The sequence below is a fragment of the Suricata suricatta genome, chromosome 2 (genome assembly GCF_006229205.1).
Source record: "Suricata suricatta isolate VVHF042 chromosome 2, meerkat_22Aug2017_6uvM2_HiC, whole genome shotgun sequence".
Classification (NCBI taxonomy): Eukaryota; Metazoa; Chordata; class Mammalia; order Carnivora; family Herpestidae; genus Suricata; species Suricata suricatta.
The window spans coordinates 14,769,147-14,787,240 of record NC_043701.1 but is presented as its reverse complement, the minus strand read 5'-3'; the positions used below and the strand labels follow the sequence as shown (position 1 = coordinate 14,787,240).

At 46.1% G+C, this 18,094-nt stretch overlaps 1 protein-coding gene and 1 long non-coding RNA gene across 3 annotated transcripts in view; one reads left to right on the top strand and one right to left on the bottom strand.

Annotated features, from left to right (window-relative positions):
• The window catches only part of ATP6V0A4 (ATPase H+ transporting V0 subunit a4), a 67,733-nt gene that overhangs the window by 32,506 nt on the left and 17,133 nt on the right, over positions 1–18,094 (bottom strand). The window contains exons 10-16 of the mRNA XM_029922856.1: positions 16,360–16,442; positions 15,369–15,462; positions 12,713–12,925; positions 9,152–9,302; positions 8,131–8,270; positions 6,648–6,805; positions 2,821–2,914 (exon numbers count right to left, since the gene is read on the bottom strand). Of these exons, the coding sequence (XP_029778716.1) occupies positions 2,821–2,914; positions 6,648–6,805; positions 8,131–8,270; positions 9,152–9,302; positions 12,713–12,925; positions 15,369–15,462; positions 16,360–16,442 (933 nt within the window). The remainder of the gene's footprint in view (positions 1–2,820; positions 2,915–6,647; positions 6,806–8,130; positions 8,271–9,151; positions 9,303–12,712; positions 12,926–15,368; positions 15,463–16,359; positions 16,443–18,094) is intronic.
• LOC115278409 lies at positions 14,935–15,837 on the top strand. Of its 2 annotated transcripts, XR_003902873.1 has the most exons (3): positions 14,935–15,027; positions 15,387–15,557; positions 15,675–15,837. It is a non-coding gene; the product is annotated as an uncharacterized LOC115278409 (long non-coding RNA). The 2 variants fall into 2 exon arrangements; XR_003902871.1 differs by lacking the exon at positions 14,935–15,027 and having other exon boundaries at positions 15,287–15,557.

Sequence of the window (18,094 nt, the reverse complement as noted above, 5' to 3'; positions counted from 1 at the left end):
GCTGGCTTGGCCAAACCCCATGGGACCACCGAACATGGTCAGGGCAGGGTCCCAGCGCAGTTTAAGGCCAGTCAAATCTGATGAACTATAAACTAAGTACCAGGCATAAACTAAACTCTTTCAATGTACTATCTCACTTAATTCTAAGAAAAACTCTATGAGCTAGATGTAAATATTCCTGTTTTACAAATCAGGGAAATTTATGTCAATCACAGAGAGACTAAGTCCTCTGCACACCTAGGAAGAAATAATACTAGAGCGAATGGGGTATTTACTATATTTATTTAATAGACTCTGTTCTGGGTGTTTGACACATAAAAATCATTTAATCTCCTGAGAAACTCAGCAAGTTAGAGCTGTTGTTATATCCATTTTGCAGATGAGGAAACAGAGACATGGAGGTATTAAGTTGCTCAAAACCACATAGCAAGGAAATAGAAAAGGCAAGATTTATACACAGGCTGTCTGATCCAAAAGCATAGGCCTTAAACCACTGTGTTATGTTCATTTATTTGAAAATACACTTTTTTTTTGAGAGAGAGAGCGTGAGCACACAGGAGAGAAGCAGAGGGAAAGGGGGAGATAGAAAACGAAGCAGGCTCCGTTCTGTTAGCACAGAGCCCCATACAGGGCTCAGATCATGACCTGAGCCGAAATCAAGAGTCTGACACTCAACCCACTGAGCCACATAGGAGATTCTCCACAAGCACTTTCAGAAAGACCTCTCAGGGGCACCTGGGTGGCTCAGTTGGTTAAGCGTCCGGCTTCGGCTCAGGTCATGATCTCACGGTTCGTAGGTTCGACCCCTGCGTCAGGCTCTGTGCTGACAGCTAGCTCAGAGCCTGGAGCCTGCTTCAGATTCTGTGTCTCCCTCTCTCTCTGACCCCCCCTGCTCATGCTGTCTCTCTCTGTCTCTCAAAAATAAATTTAAAAAACAATTAAAAAAAGACCTCTCAGCTCTGATAACCAAATATCTTATTTGATTCACAAAAAATGCTGCACATCGTCAATAAATGCAGCTCTAGAAATGGACATTATGTAAAGATCCAACCCTTCATCAATATCAGCAGGGTTTAATACAGGCACAGAAATGTTCTGTTCCCAGAGGGGGTGCCTCTGGGGAACAGACGAGCAGAGATAGGGAAGAAGACTCTTTTCCTGTTTATGCTATTTTGTGTTATATGGATTTTTAATCTCATATGTACTCTTATTTTATAATAAAAAGACCAGAAATATTCAAAAACATAAATGTTACTAGGGAATAAAAGTTAATTCTTCTCAACATCACACTTCTCTACCCCTCACATTTTTCCTTCCTTCTCTAACTGCTGGGCAGATGGACAAAACTGCCACAGTAGACACTCTGGTTCCGAAGGTTCTGGATTGCACTGTCCTTTGATGAGCAGAACCAGCAGTCAGATCTGCTGATGAGTCAGGGGTGGGCTGCGAAGGGAAACGCGCTCAGGGGCAGCAGAGACATTCAAAGCAAAGGAAGGTCAACCAGACCCTGGAATCATGCCCCTGTTCTCCGCAGCCCCCGTGCTAATCATGAAATTCCTTGGACCACAGAAAAAGCCTTTCCAAGCCACAACAATTACAACTTGCGTTTGTTTTCAGCACTTTGCGGCTTACAACTCAGCTTTCAAGGATTTCACCTCTAGCGATAAAATTTAGAACACAGGCGTCCCTGAGTGAAAAGTATAAACAAATCCTTGAGGATGTCTTCTGCCTTTGTAAGGGAGGGGAGACTGGCAAGCAATGGGAGGACTCGGTCTAACCGAGGAGGAGACAATCCATAAGATAGGAGAGTACAGTTTTAGGGCCCGTCCTGTTTACTCTCAACTGTCAGCAACTAAAACTGAGGTCTCAGGATCCTTCCCACAAAAACAGATTAGAAGAAACGTTTATTAAAAGCGTTTGCCAAGTTTCGGTCTAGCTCACTCAGGCTCATTTGGAGCACAAGGCTGCCACCTAGTGGCGGTTGTGCGCTGGGCCATCATGTGTAAGTGAATAGGCATGTGAAATCCCTTTAGATCTGAAAGGCTGAGCAAGAAAGCGCCTTAGTTTCGCTTGGCTCAAATCCAACTGCGAAAGATACAAGCACATAAAAGTTAACTGATACCTTAAAAAAAATCCCTATAAGTCTATGCGGGAAAATAAAGCAAAGGTAAGAGCGAATCGAGAGGTGCCTGGGTGGCTCAGTCAGTTGAGCATCAGACTTCAGCTCAGGGCATGATCTCACAGTTTGTAAGTTCAATCCCCGAGTCGGTCTTTGTGCTGACAGCTCAGAGCCTGTAGCCTGCTTCCGATTCTAGGTGTTCCTCTCTCTGCCCCTCCCCTGCTCATGATCTGTCTCTATTCGTCTCTCAAAAATAAATAAATGTTTAAAAAATTAAAAAGAAAAAAAAGAGCAAATCCATACTTTGCAAGGAAAAGGGAGATGTTACTCACTGCAAGAAAATGCCAAAGTAGGGAACTTGATCCAGATGCTAAATAACTTCTCTAATATGCATACTTCCCAGACAACCTAGGGCCTTTTAAAGAAGCAATCATTAACCACTAGGGGTAAAAGTTATTAGAAAATGAGGCAGATGTTTGAGCAACTATATGGAAAATGACCCAGGGGCTAGGTAAAGGGTACAGGTAGGACACTGACTTAAGTCCTGAAGAGTGCCACAAAACCTCCAGTATATGCAATTCTATCTTAGTATGTAAGTTTGTTGCTTTCAAAGGTTCTGGCACTTTCTTCTCCTCTACATAGTGATCTCCTCAGCAAGACATTTTACATAACAAATATTTAACCCAAGAAGACATTATTACCGGATCAATCCCAAATGGGTATGGATTTCCAGAGAACACTCCTGGAATGGCTGGGTCCAGCTGTAAATATGGATTTGCTTCCATTACATGTGTACTGTAGAGGGAGAAAGGAAAAAGGAAAACAAACCCAATGATTAACCAGAGGTAGAAAAAAAATACTATAGTGCCATTGGTCATGAACTTGTAAGCCTCACTCTTGGTGCAACTCATCATTTAGCTCATTCAGTCATTCCAAAAATGGGTACTGAATACCTCCTATGTGCAAAGCATCACCCTAGGTGCTGAGACCATGCCCATTACCATCTGGCCCCCAGCTGCTCACAGTCTGAGTCTCCAAGGGCTCTCAGCCTGGTGGAGTATTGTAAAGAAAGGCAGTTATACGACATCAGAAAAGAAGTCGGTCAGAGATGAAAGAGCACATAGGAAGCAAATATCGGCCCAGGGACAAGCCTGGGAAATCACTTCCTGGGTACACATGAGCTCATCCTGGAGGGATAAACTGGCTTTCACCCTCGGACCCTAATCTCTATGAAACGGAGTCTCAAAAGTTGTGGTGCATTGAATGTCTTTATTTTTATTTTTATTTATTTATTTATTGTTAACTTTTTAAAATTTCCTCAGTTTTTATTTTATGTGCAAAAAAGAACTTTTAGAATAGAAAATGTCAAAACTACACAACAGTAGCATAATATATAATATACTGAACTTCCAAATAGCTAATCCATTCCCCAGGTATCAATACGTGGCCAGTCTTTTCCGTCTGACCCAATGCTGCCTCCTACCAAACGAATCATTTCTGATTAGCAGACATCACTGCTTTGATCTGTACATATTTGAGTATGTATTTTAAATGATGCAGACTTTAGGAAAGAAAATTAACACAGTGCTTTATCATACCTTAAAAATTACCAGTAATCCCTTAAAATCATCAAGCATGTAATCATTGCTTAAATTTCCCCCAATTTCTCATAGCTTTTTAACTGTCAGTTTAAATCATTGAATGTCTTTAAATCAGTGTCCCAATTTTTCCCAGAAGCATGAACGTCAGTGGGTAGGAGTTTCTTACTATCTCTGCAAGCCCTAAAGGGATATGAATATTAGGGGAGTGTGTGTGTGTTTGTTTAACAGAGCACACAGGGGCGCCTGGGTGGCTCAGTCGCTTACGCATCCGGCTTCGGCTCAGGTCATGATCTTACAGGTTCGTGGGTTCGAGCCCCCTGTCAGGCTCTGTGCTGACAGTTAGCTCAGAGCCTGGAGCCTGTTTCGGATTCTGTGTCTCCCTCTCTCTCTGACCCTCCCCTGCTCATGCTGTCTCTTCTGTCTCTCAAAAATAAAATTAAAAACATTTTTTAAAATTAATATAATTATAATAATAATAACCCAGAGCACACAGCTATAGAAGGGCCAAGAAAGAACTCTGAAACGATGACGAAAAGAGTGCTGGCAACTTTGGCTGGCTACCTAGAAATATACCCCCTCCGTCCGAGAGCTGCGGGGCTAGAGGGTGTTAGGGACCAGAGGTGGGCTCCCTCACCGTCTCAGGTATAGACCCTAACGGCATGCCTCAGTGCATATGGTTCCATGAACTAGCAGAGGTTTGTTTGTGTGTAGACAAAGAAGAAGCCACCCCCGATGAGAGGGAACCGGCACCCAGAGCCAAGGCATGATATCTGCTGTTGAACATAAACAAGTTCACAGAACGCCAACAGCAGGCAAAGCCACCCTGGGACCACGGTGGCAACTCTCCAGACAGAAACGAGACCGATCCACAATCATATCTGATATTAAAATATGGATATATCGGGGCGCCTGGGTGGCTCAGGCGGTTGAGTGTCCTACTTCGGCTCAGGTCATGATCGAACAGTTGGTGGGTTGGGGCCCCGCGTCGGGCTCTGTGCTGACAGCTAGCTCAGAGCCTGGAGCCTGCTTCTGATTCTGTGTCTCCCTCTCTCTCTGACCCTCCCCTGCTCACGCTGTCTCTGTCTCTCAAAAATAAATAAATGTTAAAAAATTAAAATTAAAAAAATATGGACATATCAAAATAAGGGCATTGCCTGAACCACAAAAAGGACCAAACATTGCCTTCATCCTCTGAGCAGCCAGACCCTGTCAGCCCTTTCCCCGAGCCATCCCCAGTCCCCCTGCCCCCACTGGTGCACCACCTCCCTGTGTCGGGAAGCTCAGTTCTGGGTGACGCCAGGCATGCTTCTGGGGTCTTCGGCTGAAGGACATTGTGCCAGTGTCCCCAGTCAATTCTCAGGGAAAAGCAAGCCCAAGACCTAGCTTGTAACTGATGATCCAAACCAGCCTGCTGTGTCCTTTGCCACTCTGATGAATGACAGCAATTTTCTTTTGTCTCACTGTTAATGAGGTCCCACTTCAGACAATCAATGCCCTGCACGTGAGTGAGCGTCCCTCAGACTGGACTTGGCCTCCAAGGGCCTTGAATTGGGGCAGAGGTCATTCCCAGGTGCATAAAAGAGCACACAAGCCCACATTTGCAGAATGACAAAAAGCCAGTTGACTCAGATCTTTCCCAATCACCCTCCTGGGTGAAAGAGATTTCATGTTGGTAGTTTGGTGAAATTGCGGATGTAACATGTTTCAAAGTCCATCGTTATGCTCACGAGTTTACATCTAAAGAGCAGAACTAAGTAATTTGTCTTTAAATTTATGAAAGCTTTGTTCTAGGTATCTCTTCAGGGTACTAATCATAAAGCAAATACAAAAACAAAGGTACTTGTCAGTACAGCCGTCTGTAATTCTCGAAAATATTCTCTTCTTCATTTTCTTCCTTCCTGCCTGCCTGCCTTCCTTTTTGTTTAATAGTGTGTTCTCCACGGCAAGGAAGTTGGACCAGCAAAGAAACTAGGGCGGATGCACTGACCCTCCATGACAGAGCCACCCACACTATTACAGTCTGGCCAGGGGGTGTGGTGTGTGGGCACGCGGAGAGTTTCCAGGTCTCTTTCTCCTGCAGCCAACACATCCCCTCACCAGCTACTGCACCCCACCTGCCCTCCTCCCTCCATCACCCACAAGGCAAACACACGGAGCTGCTTGTGAAAACCAGCCACCCCCTCCTCTGCTTTTGACGTTGAGTTGAGTTGCTCGGAACCATCAAAGAAAATGCCCTTCAGGTGAGTCTGGGGCCTTGTGCACTGGAAGCCAGTAATTTATATAATTTGACACCAAATCAGCCTTCTGTCCTAAGTGCTCAGATGTCTCAGTTCACTGTTTCCAGTCCCCTGCCAGGACAGGGTGTACTTCAAATGCCACCTGCTCCTCTCGGGACCTCTGCTTCTGTGACTGATACCAAGTCACCCAGTTCATGCCAGTTTCACTATTTGTTTTCATAGTAATGCTGGCACCTACTCCGCGCTCCACGATACACGCCCCACTTACTCCGCGCTCCACGATACACGCCCCACTTACTCCGCGCTCCACGATACACGCCTCACTTACTCCGCGCTCCACGATACACACTCCACTTACTCCACGCTCCACGATACACGCTCCACTTACTACACGCTCCACGATATATGCTCCAGTTACTCCATACTCCACGATATACACTTCAGTTACTCCATACTCCATGATATATACTTCATTTAAATGTTACAGACTACATCCACACAACACAGTTACCAGCACAGTTACTGAGGGACTGGATTGAGGTTGCTTGCTCAGTAGATGAAATGGAATCATTTGTTGAATTTGTGGGCATACCTCTGAGCAGAGCCAGGCACAGACCTCTTGACCATGAAAACTGCCCCTGAGGCCACCTGGACAGCCAGCGAATGACCCACCTCTGTGTGTAAACTTACTTCCATGTGCCATTTCGGAACATCGGTCGGACACTCCAAGAAGAGCCGAAGATGTTGAAAGACTTGGAGAAGCAGTCGTTGTAGATCAAGCCCGTGTAGATGGAGAAGATGCCCATAAGGAGAATCAGATAGCGTCCGTGGAAGAAGGTGTTCCAGATCTGACCTCAGGGAGACAGAGAAGATGACCATCAGTGGGCTCGGCCCAGAGCCCGGGGATGGGGGAGGGTGTTATGGGATGTCCCCAGCACCACTGGAATAGCCACGGCAAGGCACAGAGAGGGGCCACAGCATGGGGCAACATCAAAGCAATCCAAATGGAGCATACACACCATGATTTTCCTGAGCCTATGTACATGAATCCGAGAAGTCTTAGACCAGTAGTTGCTACTGTGGAAGCAAAACCACATAAGCGTCCTATTCTTGAAGTCATCATTGGATAGAAAACATAACTGAAGCAAAAGCTGAGGTCTCACCCGTTAGGGAGGGACATGAAAGTGGGCAGCCACTGTTTCAAGTGCTTCTAGGAGACAAACACTGAGCGGAATGAATATGGCAGCTAAATTTCATGGCAAGTCGAATCTATGCTCATTCTGGGTCCTGTCATAAAATCAAGTCTTGTCTAAGCACATCCACTGAGAAGAGTCAAGTGCTTTCTGTAATACTGGAGGATAGGTGTCAATCATTCTCAGACCTGCCAAAGTGTAGCTCTGAGATTTCAATTATTTATTCTAGGAAGCTACAGCTGTTAAAATGTTGGTCATGCAAAACTATATTGGCCAGAAGTGGAGTTTTCCACTAACCTCACTTATGATTAACTCACTGTGACGTCACCAAACTAGCTCTAGTTAAGACAACTTGTAATAAAAATTTGCAGATATTCTTAGAATTCAGAACATAGCCAAAGGCATGTTTCCAGCTTACAAAATGTATTCCAGTGAACACAGAGTTCATAAAAACACTGATCATGGGCTGATTATGGGAGAAGGGCTCTGCCATGAAAAATATATTTATATTTTAAGTAAAAAAAGGTCACAAATTAATATGTACTATTTGATCCCTATTTTTTATTTTTTTAAAGGTTCATGTATATGCCCAGAAAAAATGGGAAGATACATATAAACATTAGTTGTATTATTTTCTCTAGGTAGTCAAATTGTTGTATTTTCCCCAATTTTAAAAATAAACATATATGGTTTTTATCATCAAGGAAAATATCCATGTTGGGGGGGAAAAACTAAGAAAAAAAATCAATGCCTTGCCAAGCAATGTACAAAAAACAAAAATGCTGAAAGAAATTGCACCACACCATCCAAAGCATTGACCTTTGGACAGGAATTTCTAGGTTGGATTTTGGCCCTTTTTTACTTTCTGTCCTTTGTTTTTCATAAAACAGGTTGTTTCTATGGTGAAAACAATATACACATTTTTCATGTTCTACTTATAACCTCAGGGAACTGTGGCAAGATATTCAACCGACACCCACCTCGTTGTTGGTCTTCTGGGAGAGCAAGCGTCTCTCATTAAGAACCATCCACAGGGCTGCCAGCAGCATGATAATCCCATGACCACAGTCTCCAAACATCACGGCAAACAGGAAGGGGAATGTGATGATGGTATAGGGAGCTGTTGAGGAGAAACCCACACAGCCTGAGTCCTTCCCATAGTCACTGGGACCCCATCAAAGACCTGTCTAGCATGATCCATGACCCACAGGCTGGTTCCCCTTGTATCTTTCTGTCTTCCCTCCTCATCCCCAACATTTGCTTAGCTCACACCTACATTAGCTCGACAATAAGTAAGCATTATTATTCCCTGTTGACAGATGAGCTGATTTTGAAGCAGTTAAGTGACTTGCCCAAGAGCATACAATGTAACGGGAGTTAAAACCAGTTTCCCATCTCTGAGTGTTTTGTGTCCTCCTCCACTACCGGTTTTGTCTGTTTCTCTATCATTCAGATACATTGGCACCTCCAGCGGTTACTCTCGGGATACCCAACCTATGGGGCCCCTGCATTACAAGTCACAGGATTAGGACTCTGGCTAGAGAAGAACAGCACTGTAGACTACGTGGCTGAAGGGTGTCTGGTCTACCTCTTTGATTTTACAAACCAGACTACCAATATCACACAGCGTATGTCACTAAGAATCCAGTCTTCTGACTCCAAGTCCTGGAAGCCAGCTCTGTGTTCCCATCTCACCCACGAAACAGCTGCATCTGTGTGAAAATGTTGAGAGATGACCCCACTGAATCGGAAAGAAAACAAGAACTGAATCTGACTGCCCAATGGGGCTGTGGTTTAAGGGAGAACGGGTGAAATCTTGACAAAGAACAAATCTCTCTCTAATCATCACCTAGGCAATTAATGCAGGGCATTCGGAAGCCAAATAAAATTTTAAGAATGACCCAGTTTTAAGCAACTCACCTCCTAGGCCGCCCAAGGGGTAAATCTTACCCAGTTTTCAATTTCAAGTTGCCCCATTATACAATGCATCAGACCGTTTACCTGGGTTTAATTCCCGGTAACTGCCCACACCATATGCATCTACAATATTCTGGAAGCCAGCTGTGAATTTATTCGTCCTGTTAAATGTGGGAGGAGATGTTTTAGATTGCACTGTAGTCAGGATGGGGACAATGGAGGAGCCACTTAGTTCCTACAAAAAAAAATTTTTGACAAAAATGTAAGGACAAGAGCTTTAGGCTGAGTGTCAGCGCATGTATCACATCCAATTCCTGCCATCCCTTATAGGTGAACTTGGGACAATTTCTTGACCTCTCTGACACCCATGACCACGTCTGTAAAATACCTTCCTAATATCTAGTTTGTCTCATAGGAGAGTCATCACGAGAGTGGAGTTCTGGTCTGCTCCTGACAGGGCGCCTGTTATGCTCAGCTCTGGGTCTCTCCCTCAAGAGTTCATCCACTTTCCTGACTCCGCCCTTTCCTTCCAAATGGCCCCGACTCCCTCCCCAATTTCAATTGTTTTAAATGCCTGCCCAGGCTTTCAAACTCTCATGTCTCAGCAACCCCACAAAATCCAGGAGCCTAAAATCAAACTCATCAACTTGCCCCAAAGCCAGGTTCTCCCTCGGCCTCCCTGCTCCTTCGGCAGACTCCATTATCCAGACCCTGAACCTTGGGAATGATCAGACGTGTCCCTTCTGGTTCAATCAATCAATCAATCAATCAGTCACCAAATCTTGCTGATTGGCCCTTTAAAGTCCTCCTCCTCCTCGCCCCCCTAACCACCATCCTAGCCCGAGCTTCCCATCCTCCTCCATCTCCTTCCCTTCCATTTAGCCTATGCCCCAGAGCATGCAATCCTTCTTTCATAAAATAAAACAAGTACTGTTTCCATCACGTTACTCCCTTACTCAATATTGACTTTCACTCCCTTCACAGCTTCATCCCCACTACTTCTGAACAGAAACCAGGTGACCTTCCACCGGCCATCTCTCTTCTTCACTTACCCAGGTATGAACCATACCCCGGCCCACACCCCCCCGCCCCCAGGAACCTGTTGGTCGTTCCAAAGTCGAACAGTACTTACCCCCTGCATACTCAGTGGGACTTAGCACTGGCTAAATCACTACTCTTCAATCCTCCTAAAAATGCCTTGAGGCCTGTATCACCTACCTATCAAGCCCCACTTTACAGATGAGGAAATGAAGGTCCAGAGAGGTTAAGTAACTTCCCCTAGGTCAAGCGGTGGAGTTCTTTACTCTCTTATAATATATCTTTTCAACTGTGTGATTATGATCTCCCTAAGGGCAAGAATTACGGTGTTTCGTTTTGTTCTTAACAGTGTGCCCTGGCAGCTGACATAACACCTGGCAGAGAGTAAGACTTCGCTTGTCCGTGATGCTGATAATGAAAGTTACCCTCTGACACATCTCTCCTCACCTCCTACTCACGTAGAGCCTTCTACTCCTATCTGGGAATAACTGATATTTCAGAGGGCTGAAGACACTGTAGAAATAGTCTGAAGTGGACTTGTAGAAGTTTGACCCCTTCGTGATTAGAGGATGACCTTGTTTAGTTCATATACGTGCATCAGGACACCTCCCCAGTGGCCCTGCCATCTTGTCCATATTGCACGGAAATGTCTCTACAATGCAAACTGGATTGTGCCGCTCCAGCATGGGAATAAAATCAGAGCCTTACACCATGGTCAAGTCCTTCAGGACCTGCCCTGCAGCTTCGCCTTGAACTTCCCGTTCTTTAAACTTGCCACACCTTCACTCCAGTCAGGTGGGCCTACACCACACGATCCTCCCTCCCTCCCCCGACATGCTCACTGCTGACCTCCCCTGGGTCAGCTCAGGCGTCACTTCCTCCAGGAAGCACCCCTGCCCTTCCCCAGCTGGGTGAAATGCTCTTTTTAAGTGTCCCATTTGAGTCGTTGTTGGGCTGCCAAATGGGGACATTGAAATCCAGCCTCTCGGCTTCGGGACCACCCATGGTCAAGTCACTTCTACTTTGAATGCCTCAGTATCCTCATATGTACAAAGGGAATAAAGATAGCTCCCGCCTCCTAGTCCAATCCCACCTCGAGGCCTTTACTTTCGGATCCTTCAGCCTGAAAGCTCTCCCTCCTCTCTTGTCACCTGCTCCTGCTCTGAGCCTGCTCAGAGGGGCCTTCTGAAGGCAACAGCCCTATCACAGTATTGTAAGACCTAGAACTCCAAGTGCCACCTTGACGGCTTTGAGTCTCACCGGGCCCCAAAGGCCAAGTCATGCGTTCCTCTGCTCTCATCAGATTTGCTCCCCATGGAGGGGGAAGGGCTCCCCACCCAGCTAGCTCTCCCACAGGCCAGACCAGTAGCACACAGCCTAGTCTTTGACCTAACGGGCTTCCCCTCTGCCCCCTGCTGCCCCAGAAAGGTACTCAAACAAACTACTCATGTCTTCCCATGGAAACCAGAGCCCCATCCTCTTGTGGGAGGCTGCCTCCCATAGACCGGCTCATTCTGCCCCCAAGTGCAAGCCCCAAGTACAACCTCCACGTGGCCCTGTGTGGGCGTGGTGTCCTCCTGCCCTGGGCTATAAGCATATGTGACTAATCAATTGCTGCCAGTTCCATGTCCAGTGGCCAGTGTTGTGTGTTTGGCCATCTGTACCATTTAGGGCAGAGTTTCCTTTCTTCACCAATGGGGTGAACAGGTGTTCAGAACAAAGCCCCTCTCCCTCCTCACCCCATCCTCCACCATCTGCCGCCTTACTTCCTGCTCACCACCATCACTGCCTGAACCACATTACTTATGGACATGCCTACTATCTGCCTTCCTCTCTAGAAACTCTGTCAGACAGGGCCTCGTTCTGCCCGCACAGCCCTGGACCTGTCCGTGGTGCAAGTGACTGGTGGCGAGGTGAATGATGTCAGCTGTGAGACTAACTAAGGTACCGAGTGCTGAGCACAGCCATGGGCACACAGTAAGCACAGGCATCTGGCTGTTTGTCTTTCAGGAGGGAAGGGATGTACCTACGGTCACACCAAATGTGAGCTCTGCAGCCACATCTAGCAGAGTGACTAGCACATCAGTGCTCAACATGTGCATGCAGAAGATTGAAGACAGTTTGGATATCTGTCAAACACTGAGAAGAAAAGGAGTTTCTGATACACACCCAGCACTGGATTAAGACCTGAAGATACAGGGCGCCTGGGTGGCTCAGTCGGTTAAGTGTTCAGCTTCGGCTCAAGTCATGATCTCACTGTTCATGGGTTCAAGCCCCCCATCAGGCTCTGTGCTGACAGCTAGCTCAGAGCCTGGAGCCTGCTTCAGATTCTTTGTCTCTCTCTCTCTCTGACCCTCCCCTGCTCGTACTCTCTCTCTCTATCTCTCAAAAATAAATAAAAAACATAAAAAATTTTTTTAAATAAAAAAACTTTTTAAGAAAAGAACTGAAGATACAAAGATGAAGGAGACTTGCCACTTGTCACCAGCAAGTCACGTATGAAGCTCATGTGACTCAGGAGGCTGGCAGCCTCTGAGCGTCTGACAGAGGGGCTGTGAGGCTGGACGGGACTCCTCCCCCTCCTCCCCTGCTCCATCTGCCACTCACCATGCCTTGCTCTAATGCCTTCTTGATGCGCCCAGTGTCTGCCACCGGGAACCAGATTTCGGCGATGATACACTGCTGGGTGACGTCAATGTTGCACATGTTCAGGATGTGGTAAATGGCTTTCATCTTCTGCACTTTAATGACCCAGGAGTGCCAATTGGCAGCCGCTTGTTGAAGGAGGTGCTGACGGTGACACTCTGTTTGTGTTATGACCTGGGCAAGACACAGCACACAGAGAAACAAGGAACACTCACAGGAGCCCTGGCAAAGTGTCAAAACGGAGGCTTGCCAGCCATGAAGGCTCCTTCCGCTCTGGCCTTGCTCCTCTGGCCTGCGGCCCTTCCTGGCCTTCAACCCCCGTGAGCAGCGTATCTTCCGTTGTAGAGGTTAAAACCCTTGGGCAAAGATTGTGTCTTTCTTTTCTTCTAAATTCCTTATAGCACTACTGCCATAGGTCAAATTGTGTCCCCAGAACAGAGATGTTGAGTCCTAACCCCTCATACCTGTGAATGTGACCTTATTTGGAAACAGGGTCCTTGCAAATGCAATTAAGTTAAGGTCATACTGAAGTGCGGCGGCCCTAACCAGTATGACTGGTGTCCTCATAAGGAATCCGGACATCCAGGCACAGGGAAGAATGCCGTGTGCAAATCAGGCAGCGACTAGACTGCGGGGTCTACAAGCCTTGGAACACAAAACACCAAAGACTGCAGACAATGACCTGGGCCGACGAAGGCGGCTATAACACAGCACGGGGTGGCTGATAAACAACAAAAATTCATCGTTTGCAGTCCTGGAAGCTGGCAGTCAGAGATCAACACATACACCGTCATGGCCCGGTGAGGACCCCCTCGGGCTGCAGGCTTCAAACTCTATCCTCACGTGACAGAAGGGGCAAGCGAGCTCCCTGGGGCCTCCTTCGTAGGGAAGCTAATCCCATTCATGGGGGCTCCCTCCTCATGACCTAACCACTTCCCAAAAGCCCCACCTCCTAAAACCATCGTCTTAGGCATTAGGTTTTAACTCTATGAGTCTGGAGGTGGGGGCGACACAGAACAGGATCCCCTTCTAGAGCCTTCCGAGGAAGCACAGCCCTGCTGACACCGAGACCGCAGATTTCCAGCCTCCAGAACTGTGAGAGAATAAATCTCTGTTGTTTTAAGCTGCCCAGTGCGTGATCGTTTGTTAGCAGCCGGAGGAAATGAATACATCTGTCAAAATGCTTTCCATATATATATTTTTTATGTTTTTTATTTATTTTTGAGAGGCAGAGAGAGACAGTGCGAGCAGGGGAGGGTCAGAGAGAGAGGGAGACACAGAATCCGAAGCAGGCTGCAGGCTCTGAGCTAGCTGTCAGCATAGAGCCCGACACGGGGCTTGAACCCATGAACCGTGAGATCATGACCTGAGCCGAAGCTGGCACTTAACTGACTGAGCCACCCAGGCGCCCCAAAATGCTTTCCATATATAATGTCTTCAATAAATGACACGTGAATTAAGGAAGGAGGGAATGGACAGCATTGCCCACAGAGAATGTATTCAATGGGATCTATTTTGTTCAGGGCTGAGAGTCCCCTGATCGGCAACCTTTTCGGGTAGCTCCCCGGGTCACACTGAGCAGGAGCATACGTTTAGCGTAACTTCCTCATGAGGTTTTCATAAAATCTAGGAGGGAGCACATGGGGAGAGGAGCTCAAGGGTAACTGCGTTAGGGAGCACAGGATCGACCAGCAAGAACGAAGGAGGAGAGGGAGTTAAAGAAATGAAGCACAGATTTTTCTGAGAAGGCAGATACTTGTTATCCTAAGAGTTCTCTCTCTCTCTCTCACACACACACACACACACACACACACACACACACACACTCGCATACCTAATTTCTAAAGATACTCACGGAGGAGCCAGAACTGTGCTAACAACCAATACAGCAGCCACATGCAGCCATTAAAAATTCAAACTTAATTTAAATGAATTGAAAATAAGAATTTAGTTCCTCAGTTGCCCTAGTCACGTGTCAAGGGCTCAGCAGTTACGTGGCGCTCACGGCCATGGCCATGCAAGTTAGATAACATGTCCACAGAAAGTTCCATTGGAACGCATACTTGTCTACGATAAACAGTTTGATGTAGTCTCTGCTGCTTACAGAGATTACTTTCAAAGCTTGTTGAAGCAAGTGTTCTAATCACAGAAGTGTTGAGGGTCACCCTGGGTGACGACTGACTTTCACAAGAGGATGTGCCTTTGAGGTGTGCTCCCCTGGTGAAATGGGACTCACTCACTGTTTTTACAGTTAATCGGCCGGCCTAGACAAGTGGGTGAGTCCACGGAAAAAGAGTCAGTCAGACCGGTCGTTCAACTGAATTAGCTAGTTAGTTGTACCGTAGATGTGGCCTGGGCACATAAAGGGCTCCTTTTATCAGACTGGGCCGGCCACCCAAAGGCTGACTGGGGCTGCGGTCGGTTCTAAGCCCAGGCAGAGCGGTAGGGACATTCAGAATCACCACCTCCAGCTTTCGGAACGCTGTTTTCTGATTACGAAATCTGCAGCGGGAGCCGCAAGAGCAGAGCTAGCATTCCAGTCGGGCTGGAAGCGAGGGACACAGGACTGACATGGAAGTGGGCGGAGGTAGGTCACGCGCCGCAACTCCTCACTCACGGCGATTAAATCTTCCAGCTTCGCGTGGACGCCGGCCAGCATCTCTCTGCGCTCCGCCGCGGGCTCCGGGCAAGGATATACGGTGGCTCGAAACCTGTGTTCATACGTTCCAAGGTCACAAGGGGGACGTTACGGCTGAAGAGCATCCCACGTCTCCTCCTCTGCTAAGCCATCACTGGCTTTGGTTAGGTGAGCAGCTTTTTCTAGAACAGTTGTCTCTTTGGCACTCAGGAAATGAGTCCCAGCTCTAAGGGTTCCCAATGCATTGCTTGCGCTATTTGATTTAACGCTGTGGTTCTATTATAGGAATGAACTTCATTCAAACCAAAGAACCCGTGGGCTGTTACGTAAATAAGACGACAGCTTGCAGTCTCTTCTTCTCCCCAGAATGTATTAATGGAATAATGTCCTTCCCTACTGAATAATTTCTGCTGGAATGAAACGATTCCATAAAATCAGAAACAACTCAGCATGCGGTCTGCCTCCTCTTTAGCGGCTGATAAAGGATGTGAGAAAGAATATGTTTACTTGATTACAATGCCTACTTTTAGTTACCTTGAGTTTTGCTGATTCAAGTCCTCTCTGCTCCTATTCCCACAGCTCTTAAAATTAGTTGCATTTAAAATTTTTTTTTTTATGTTGATTTTTGAGAGAGAGAAAGAGAGACAAAGTGAGAGTGGGGGTAGGTGGAGAGAGAGGGAGACACAGAATCTGAAGCAGGCTCCAGGCTGTCAGCACAGAGCCCGATGCAGGGCTCAAACTCAGACCACAGCATCAGGACCTGAGCTGAAGTCAGGCGCTTACCTGAGCCACCTAGCCGCTCCATAAAAATCAGTTCCATGTTTAACATTATCTGGTCAAACATCAAAAAGTTGTTCTAAAATCCTAAGGGATCTCAAAGAAGACCCAGTCAAGAATACTTTGTCTCCCATCCCACTTCAACTAATTGTCACCCAGATCACTGATGAAAGAGCCATGAACAGTTTCTTACCCATCACAGATCTTCTTGATTTTCTGTCTGAGTTGCTCTCCTTGATAAAATATGATGAAAATATTCTTTTTAATTTCTTCTTTCTAGAAAATAAAAAATCAGAACAATAAAAACTACACATATATATATATATATATATACACACACACACAATTTTTGTGTGATTATAATGTAATAGAAATCTAAAATCCTGTTTTCAGATTTTTAAAAAAATTATAAATTTGGGGGCCCCTGGGTGGCTCAGTCAGCTAAGCATCTGGCTTTGGATCAATTCGTGATCTCACAGTTTCGTGAGTTCGAGCCCCATGTCACATTGGGCAAGCTCGAACCCTGCTTCCAGCTCTGAGCTGACAGCGCAGAGCTTGTGTGGGATTCTTTCTCTCACCCTCTCTCTGTCTCCCTGTTTCTCTCTCTCTTTGCCCCTTGTTGACTTGCACCCTCTCATAAATAAATAAACAAATAAATGAATAAATAAATTTAGAAATGGAAAACTTCACCTTCTTCCAGTCAATCTAAATTCGTCATTCTTTGTGACTGAAGGCAAGGCCCCTGAGACCGGCCAAGGCAGCCTTAAAGAAGCACCCAACAGCGGGCTACACTAGCTGGACCACAGCTGAGTCTGTTTACAGTTCTAACCCTACACTTAAGAGATGGGTTGATACACAAGAAACCAGGCAGAAGAGAGATACCAAGATATTATAAAGCTCAAAATGAAAATAGCTGATCTAGCTCACTAACGTTAACTCATACATGACTTCTTTCTTTTTTTTTTTAATGTTAATTTATTTTTGAAAGAGAGACAGAGCATGAGTTGGGGAGGGGTAGAGAGAGAGAGAGAGAGTGAGGCACAGAATCTGAAACAGGCTCCAGGCTCTAAGCTGTCAGCACAGAGCCCAAAGCAGGGCTTGAACTCGGAAATGGAGAGATCAAGAATGGCAAGATCATGACCTAGGGCAAAGTTGAACGCTTAACCAACTGAGCCACCTAGGCACCCCAACTCATACACAGCTTCTACATTTAAGGGGTGAGCGGGTGTTTGACATTTAACAAAAGTAAAGCCATGTCTAATTTTTGACTCACTGTATGCCCATACAAACACTGATTAAAATGCACATTGACAGTCCAAGTTTGACAATTCACAAGAAAGAGAGAATATATATTTCACAAGCATATATTAAAATGTTCAAGCAAAGAAATGAACTGTTTGGCTCTAATTTAGTTTGCAGCGGAGGGGTGTAAAAGTAAGATTATGAAATCCATTGTTGGTAAAGTTATAACCACACACTACTCAGGGCACTGGAATCAGGTACGGCCTCACTGAAGAGCTATTTGTCAGGAGCCACCAAGTGTCAGGAAAATGCCCACACCCTTTAAACCAGCATTCCTATTTCCTTTTATAGCATGGAAATAATTCAAAGGAAAATAAAAATCCACAGGCACAAAGATGCTCCTCATAGTTTCTATATTCTGGAGAAAAACTGGAAATAAAGTCCATAAGTAGATACTAAATGTCACATCAATTCACTGGAAATTATAAGCATCGATTAAAAAGAAGATAAAGGGGCGCCTGGGTGGCTTAGTTGGTTGAGCGTCCAGCTTCGGCTCAGGTCATGATTTCACGGTTCATGTGCTGACAGCTAGCTCCGAGCCTGGAGCCTGTCTTCAGATTCTGTCTCCCCCTCTCTCTCTGATCCTCCCCTGCTCATGCTGTCTTTCTCTCTTTCTCAAAAGTAAA